Source organism: Perca fluviatilis, chromosome 1, assembly GCF_010015445.1.
Source record: "Perca fluviatilis chromosome 1, GENO_Pfluv_1.0, whole genome shotgun sequence".
Taxonomy (NCBI): Eukaryota; Metazoa; Chordata; class Actinopteri; order Perciformes; family Percidae; genus Perca; species Perca fluviatilis.
Window position 1 is genome coordinate 14760070 of NC_053112.1, and position 8740 is coordinate 14768809.

At 40.6% G+C, this 8740-nt stretch overlaps 1 protein-coding gene across 2 annotated transcripts in view; it reads left to right on the forward strand.

Moving 5' to 3' along the window:
- The window catches only part of LOC120555927 (collagen alpha-1(XI) chain-like), a 46906-nt gene extending 41521 nt beyond the window's left edge, over nt 1-5385 (forward strand). For both annotated transcript variants that reach the window (XM_039795140.1, XM_039795131.1), the window contains exons 57-66: nt 790-843; nt 926-1033; nt 1526-1579; nt 1718-1753; nt 1868-1921; nt 2049-2361; nt 2594-2706; nt 2889-2957; nt 4090-4323; nt 4406-5385. In XM_039795140.1, coding sequence (XP_039651074.1) covers nt 790-843; nt 926-1033; nt 1526-1579; nt 1718-1753; nt 1868-1921; nt 2049-2361; nt 2594-2706; nt 2889-2957; nt 4090-4323; nt 4406-4552 — 1182 coding nt within the window. In that variant the 3' untranslated portion in view covers nt 4553-5385. The remainder of the gene's footprint in view (nt 1-789; nt 844-925; nt 1034-1525; nt 1580-1717; nt 1754-1867; nt 1922-2048; nt 2362-2593; nt 2707-2888; nt 2958-4089; nt 4324-4405) is intronic.
- The last annotated feature ends 3355 nt before the right edge of the window (nt 5386-8740 follow it).

The window sequence follows — 8740 nt, forward strand, 5'->3', positions numbered from 1 at the left end:
AGGAGGTTTTATATGCACTTGCTTCATTTCAACTTGCATTTGACTAGGGGTGTAACGATACATCAACCTGGATCGATATATCGATTCAGTCCTCAACGATCCAATATTATCGATACAAAGTGAAAATATAGACACATCATTTATTCTCTTTATTGATTCCCAATGGGGAAATTGCAATTAACACTCTGTTGTTATTACACACTACACACAGGCCTGAAATACACACACGCACACACTCAGGTCCTTTACATGAGATGTCAGAGTGCGTGGGCTGCGACTGCTGAACAGGGGCCCAGAGCGGTAGATGGGGGTACGGTGCCTTGCTCAATAGCACCTTGGCAGTGCCCAGGAGGTGAACTGGCATCTCTCCATCTACCAGTGCACACTCTGTACCTCTGTCCGTACTGGGACTTGAACCAGCGACCCTCCAGTTTCCAACCCAACTCCCTATGAGCTACTGCCACCACCCCAATACATATCGTCATCTTTAAGATGTGCCTTTATTTTGAAATTGACACTTTATGTCTATTCTTTTCAGTAAAAAGAGTTTTGATTTAAATGTCTGGAAGAGCTTAGTGATGATAGTAGTTTTTTGTAAATATATATAAATGTAACTGATCGTGTTAAATGGGCTTATGTTATTGTCTCATATGGGTTGCAGGCCCCTGAATTGAATAAAATCAAAATCGACTTTGTGATATCAGTAAATATTGTATCATTGTCCAAAGAATCAATATATTGTATCGTGATAAAAACATGTACTTTTGACTCATAACTTCATCTTATCAGGGTCCACCGGGATTACTAGGACTAAAGGGAGACCATGGCAAGAAGGGAGACAAGGTGCGTGCATACTTCACACACAAACATTCACTCCGAGCTTGACTCGACTTTGACCCTGTGCTCCTTTGTGACATCTGTGCAGGGCCACGGCGGTCTGATAGGTCTGATAGGCCCACCAGGAGACATCGGAGAGAAGGGCGACAGAGGACTGCCAGGAAACCAGGGACTAACAGGTCCAAAAGGAGATGAGGTGCTGAAAATATACACAAAAACACTGTACACACAAGCCTGGGTTCCCAACCTGGCAAAGTAGGCAATCTGTACACCGGTTCATGGGCCTCACCATAACAGTATGTTAGGTGTGTAACTATGGAAAATTCAGTTTGATACATGCCATGGTTTTATACTCATGGTTCAGTAAGATTTTTGTATAAGCCATAATTCTTGCTGTATTAATCCAGATTCAATACTTTATTGTCAAATCAACATGATTGATTGGAATTTGCTTAAACAAAGACCAAGAAAGACAAAAATACTAAACTCATTCGCTCATAGAGCACTTTTTTGTTTTTTCACGGGGAGCCCCAACAGGTTAATCCATCTTCAAAGGATAAAGCTGGCCATTATTCTATATTTTTTCTAATTGTCATCACAAACAACAATGCGTTCGTAGTGGTTACCCCCAGCATATCTACTTGTTCTCTTTATCTGACAGTTTTGTTTCTTTCGTGTTTAATATCAGGGTCTACTTGGTCCACATGGTCCCCCCGGCCCCCCTGGCCCCACGGGTCTGTCTGTGAGTATTCAAGATGATATTGACAACAAATGCAAAAAACAAAAAAATATACATCACCATCGTTCGCATGGGGTTACTGGGACATTGTTCATCTTCCATCTGTGTGCCTTTAGCTTTAACTCTTTACTTCTCTCACAGGGTGCTATTGGTACAAAGGGCTCCAAAGGAAACCAGGTAACTGTGATGCGCATAATGGTTTTATCGGATTAAATTAGTCAGTACTATCACGTTGGACCTGCATACCTCTCTACCACCCTGAAGTCATCCCTTTGCTCTGTGTGCATTTAGGGTCCAATTGGTCCCAGAGGAGACACTGGACCTGTAGGACCCCCAGGGCCACCAGTGAGTTCTGCTTACAGAAATGTAGTGCAACCAACAGCCATACAACTCTCCTTAACTGACAGTTAGCAGAAACAAAACATCTGTTTTTTCCTGCGCTGTTCCTGTGTCCCTCCTCCCTTCTCCTCAGGGAATGCCAGCAGTCGGCATATCCCCTCTGCCAGAGCGAGGACGGAGAAGGAGAACCCACACCTTGGTGGATGGTGCTGCACTTGAAGAGGAGGAGGAGGCGATAGATGGAGGAGAGGAGGAATGGATGCAGAGGGACCAGGCGGAGCAGGACGTTCAGATGAAGGAGGAGGGCCAAGGCATGGAAGAAGTATTTGCGTCTTTGTCCTCTATGAAAGTAGAGGTGGAGGATCTGCGTAACCCGCAAGGGACGTACCACAGCCCCGCCCGCACCTGCAAGGAGCTCTGGCTCCTCCACCCAGATCTCCCCAACGGTACTTTATCAGTTTGTGTCTCCGGCCATTAGTAATGTCACAGCTGTCTGCCTGCATGTCTGAACTCATTTTATCTGTATTTCTTCCTTGCTGTCTGCTGTTTCTGCTTCTCCATCTGATATTATCTGCAGGATTTTCCTCCGTTTGGTTTTCTTGTTGTTGACAGTAGTTGAGTTTATTTGACCCCTCTGCCCTCCTCTTCCTTTTTCTCTCTCTCTCTCTCTCTCTCCAGGTGAGTACTGGATAGATCCCAACCAGGGTTGCCATAGAGACTCCTTCAAAGTGTTTTGTAACTTCACTGCACAAGGAGAGACGTGTCTGCAACCTGACAAGAAGTTCCAGTCGGTTAGTTCACATGCGGAAACACACACACACACACACTCACTTGCATTTTTTTGAGCATTTGATAAACTGTTCCGAGCTAACAGGAGCCTTTGCCAGAAGCTGAATACCTTCTCAGAAAACGTTAAAACATTATTTTGTCATTGTTTGTGTTGTGACTCAGTGTTTGGTTTCTTTGGCATCAGGTGAAGTTAGCAGCCTGGAAAGGGGAGACGTCTGGCACCTGGTATAGTAAATTCAGGAAAGGAAAACAGGTATAGTTGGATGTTTTTACATGATATTAATGTATGTCAGTGTGTGTTTTTATACAAGACTTAATGGAAAAGGACTTCAAATGTGAAATAGTGCAATCACTGCTGCGAATTTGGGGCTTATGTGGTTGAATGCTAATCAGCAGCACATGTCAGCTATAGAAAGGCACTCAGCATTTAATTAAGTGGGTATTGAAAGCAGACAAAAAGCATCAGATCAACTGAAGTCAGATATTTGGCAGCAATCAGATCACATCAGGGATGAGCCGACCAGAAGTGCAGAGCGGCTGCATGGAGTCAATTTTTCTGATTGGTTAACAAGTTTCAGTAAATTTTCTAATGCCGTTTTTTCCTGCTACAGGTCAGCATATGTGTCTCTTTGTGAAATATCTTAACAACGATTGGATTAATATGGTACAAGCATTCATGTACCCTTCAGGATTAATTGCTAAAATGTGTTCTATTAATACATCCATGGTATTATATTGTGATCCATCCGAGTACTGTATGCTGTAAAGCCTGTAACGTGGATGAGAGATGAAGCTGCAGGCTATCCTTAGTAGCTCGCGCTAGCTAGCTAGCTAGTAGCACGACATAATGATTACATCTCCTTGGTTGTCTAAATACATCCATCGTTTATTTAGATAAGCAAACGATTAAGAACAATGAAAACTCAATGTTTAACGTTAATGATTATTTTATACAATGAAACGGCGAGTTCATGAGTTCGCCATGCTTGCAAGAGACAGAAGCTCATGAACGAGCATGTTGCTACCGGTTGCTACGACAACACAACATTTTTTTACTAGTGCGCATGTCCATTGTGACGTCATGGGCCAGTCAACGCGGAAGATCCGAGCTCCATGATCTGCTGTGTGTCATCCTCTCGCGCTCTCCCCTCCCTTTCCTGTCTATCTGTACTATCTAAAAAAAAAATCCTAAAAAGTCCCTAAAAATTATCTTAAAAAATGTCATGAGCATCATCATCAGCATTATAAACCGGTGCAGTGCCAGGTAAATTGTGTTGCTTTATTGGTTAGCCATGATTTTGGGATGATGTCATCAATGTTGTGCCCATGTTACACAACTACCTTTCTGTGTACTTTATGTGTGTGATTCCGGTGTCCTAACCCAGATTTCCTACTCCGGGTCGGACGACGTTCCAGTCCACGTGGTCCAGCTGACCTTCCTGCAGCTGTTGAGCGCGACGGCCAAGCAGACCTTTACTTACCACTGCCTCAACTCCGCCGCCTGGCTGCACGCCGCCACTCACAGCCACGAACACGCACTGCGCTTCAGAGGCGCCAGCGGGGAGGAGCTGACGCATGAGAACACGCATTACATTAGTGCGCTGTACGACGGGTGTCAGGTGAGTAACACAGATATGTATGCAAGTGTAAACACGCATTTTTTTTTTTTTTGATCCGATACGATGTGTTTCTCTGCCGTAGACGCGCTCGGGGCAAGAGAGGACGGTGTTGGAATTTGACGCTCCGCTGTCCAACACGCTCCCCATCATCGACGTGGCTGTGGCTGATTTTGGGAAGGGGAACCAGAAATTTGGTTTTCAAGTCGGCCCAGTCTGCTACAACGGTTAACCAAGCGGGGGAACATTACAACAGGAGTAATTTAATAGGAAAAAGAGCCATGGACACTTTTTACATGCAGGGAGAAAACTACATTCAAGACTTACCTGGTGCCACATATTTATAAGTTGATTTACCTACAACAGTGTTCCTTCATCTACACATTCATCTGTGACACAGACATTCATTCGCTCTCCTTAATTTCATTTTATTCATCTCATACATTCTCACAACTGACTCGCATATTGTGTTTTCATGAGCAGTGCATAAATGTATTGACAGTCAACCACATCCTCAGTTACACACATTTTTATTTTTCATTTCATATTTTCATTTTTATCATTCCTCTTGGAAGGAGTGAGTGGTGCTCTCACTGTTTCATCCTCGTCTGTTCATATGTGTATTGATCTATGCACTCATTTCCCACCTATACATAATCATACACATTATGATCAGTGAATTGTCTTTAAAAATATAAAAACACCATATTTGAGCAACATTCACCCTCCATGTTGTTCCGTAATATCATCAAACCTCAATTTGCTGTGATGTATTTGTTTGTTGTTGTCACTTTGTTGTTATAATTATCTGTTATGTGATGGATATTGGAGTGTAATTCATCACGGTGCTAGTATGTGGCTCCTAACAGAGTACATTTCTTTGTAAAAGGGAACTGGGGCAGTGCATTTTTTTTTTTTATATTGTGAAGCTGTGTTTTATACTTTTTCAACATAAGAAAGAAACTGTGGTACATGATTGCCTCAAGGTCTTTCTATGCATAGTTGTGTGGGGAAGTGACTGAGTAACATATTTTAATAAAAGTACATAATGTACATTTAAGTTAATATGGTGAGATTTAGTTTTATTGATGCTCTCCAACCACAAATTCCATTCAGTGTGGTTTTTAATTCTGCACTTTGAGCTGGTTTATTTTTTTATATATATATATATAATATTCAGACTGCATTTCGCTTACCATGGTTACATGGTGCTTAATGACTGCATACGGTATAAGGCATGTCAATTAAAAGCTAGTTTTAGGGATGGCAATGTCAGTCTTTCAGTCAGTACACTAGTTGACTGAAATATCTCAACAACTATTGGAAGGATTGTCATAATTTTTGGTACAGACATGCATGGTCCCCAGGGGATGAAGGCTATCGATTTAAGTGATGCCCTTTTTCTTAAGCATGAATATGAGGTTGACATTTTTTTTATTGTTTTAGTTAAATGTCTCTCCAGCTATTGCATGGTGATCTTTAACTTTGGTACAAATGTTCATGGTGCAGAGATCATTTTAACCTAATGACTTTTCCTGACTTTTCGTTCAGCTGATATTTGTGGTTGTGAGTAAAATGTCTCGACAACTATTTGATAGATTGCCCTGAAATTTGGTACAAACATTTATGTTCATCTAAGGATGAATAGTAAAAATGGATCCAGTACAGCTTTGCCCATGTACAGACTCATAGAGCCACTATGGCTGTCGACTTGACTAGTTAGATCTGCATTTCTATTGTTTTACTATTCATATACAATTTTTAGATGGTTATGGGGTACTTGATAAACACATATAACATTAGATTAGATTAGATTCAACTTTATTGTCATTGTGCAGTGTACAAGTACAAAGACATATATATATATATATATATATAGCATATACAATGCACCAAATGGCTGCTTAAGCACCTTTATCCTGAAAGGTCAGAAAAATAGACTGGGGCCAATCCGTTTAATGCCTCAGTTAAAGCTTATATTCTTAAAACAACTGGAAGTCAATGGAGGGATGATAAAATGTACGCTCTAACTGGAGTTCTGGTTAAAAGTCCAGCAACTACATTTTGAACCAAGTGCAGTGTTTTTTTTTAGTGCAGAAATGGTGAGTTTAAATTAAAATAAAGGCCTAAATAAGTTTGTTTAGGGCAGCAGCCCACAGACCTTATGTACTTGCTTTTCAAATGTCAAATTTGAGTCAAAGATTATTCATATTTTTCTGGCAGGGAGCTGGGTATGGTTTGGCATTAAACCAGCTTTTTCATTAATTTGTGTGTGTGTGTGTGTGTGTGTGTGTGTGTGTGTGTGTGTGTGTGTGTGTGTGTGTGTGTGTGTGTGTGTGTGTGTGTGTGTGTGTGTGTGTGTGTGTGCGCGCGCGCGCGCGTGGGTGCTAGTATTCATTGTGGCTACAGCTTGAGGATAGCCTACATCATTCATATTCTCCCTTTTTTTCTGTCTTTGCTTATTCACTCTTTTTGGCGGTGACCCTTATCTGTCTATCGACATCTGCGGTACATACAACATTGAAAACAATGCTGCTGAAACTTTAATGAGAGGAAGCAGATGAACACCACCAGGAGTGTTTAGCCGCATTTTTAGCAGTTAAATATAGATGGCGTGACATGAAAGTCCGTAACCTCATCGGTAACTACGACCATCAGTGGGAGCATGTGTGCATATTTTATACTCTGAGCTTCAACCCAGGGAAGGTTCAACACTGTTTTATTCATTTTCAGTTTGTGTACTGAAGATAAATGACAGTGTCCACAGATATGGACAATAAAAACGGTTAACGTTTTTATCTTATATTTGTTTCAAACCACTAACGTTAATAGTTAAGGTAGCGGTGTGGCTATAGTCCGTCCATCCCAAGATGTATACTTTTTTTGCTTGGTCCGCAATTTGATTAGTTTTATCGCTACAACTATTGGATGGGATCAAAACGTGGCTCAGACATTTATGGTCCTTAAGGTTAAAATAACAATTTTGACAATTCTCTGACTGATTTAAACCAGGCGCCAACAGTGCCTCAAAGTGTCATGCTAACATGTAATGTTAAAAGCTAAATGTTCCATGCTGTTCAATGCTAAAGATTAGCTTGTAAACTAGCTAACTGTAAGAATGCTAGCATTAACCTAGCGGAACTAACTTACGGTAGGTTTCCACAGAGCGAAATTTCGCTTTGCTCTCATTGAGGTTGAATGGAGACGAAATTTGCCCTGATTGAGCGAGATGAGAGCGAATCGCCGAGGGGAGCGAAATAAAGTTGAAGAAAGTTGAACTTTATTCAAATGAGGACCACTCGAGAACCAATCAGGTTCGCGTATTTGTGTTTGGAGGCGGGAGTTACAAAAAAAGTCTGACAAAGATGGCGGAGGTTATCAGCGCTGTAGCCATTGACATATATATATATTTATAATGAACATTTTTATGTGATTAAAATGTTTCTACACGAACATTGGTACTTGGTACAAATTGTGATTTATATGAAACACGAACTTAGTCAGGGTGCATACACCACTGTATATGTTAGTTTAAACAATCAAACTTTTCAGCTAGCCGACAAGCTAATCGCTAGCATGTTCGGACATTGGATTTCATTGTAAAGCCTAGCCAGGCAGCTAGCTAGTTATAGGCTACTTGTGGATTTGTTTGATTACATGTTTTGTTGGCGAACATTGACGCTTGTAGCAACATGGATTGTTGTTTATATGTCGCACAAACTTAAACAGGGCAAACACACCACCAAATAGACCACTGTAGATTTAAACACTCAAAATTATTCAGCTAGCCGACAGGTCAACCGCTAGCATGTTCGGACATTGCATTTCATTGTAAGCGTAGCAAGGCAGCTAGGCTACATAGCCAGCTAACATTTGACCGATGGTTTGCTGCTGTGCATTTTTACCGCCCTCTGTCTTCTGACAGCCCGGGACATTTAAAAAAATGTTGCAGTCTTGCGTGTTGCCTATATTGACCGTAATATTACATAATTTTCTCCCATTTTTTATTTCATGACAAATGTTGTAAACTAGCTGCTCAAATTGATGTTCTGTGTAATAAAGTCTTATTATGCTTAAAATGACAAACTGTTCTTGATTAAAAACATAATTTTGCTAGTTGTTATTAACTTTAATGTTAGATAAAGTTTAAGTTAACATTTCAAAAAAAATGCACCTTATGTAAAATAGGAACAAGTGTGTTTTTTTAAAAAAGCATGTTTATAATCCCCATAGAATTGAAAAAACGATTTTTAGATTACAATTAATTTCTGCCAGTCGACTAGTCAAACTATCAACTACTAATTGTTTCACCTTTAATAAGACATTTTCCAATTATACCCAGCCGTATCTAATGGTAGAACATTGGACATCACACAAACAAAAGTGGTATAATTTTTTCACACTAGTTCTGCAATGTAAC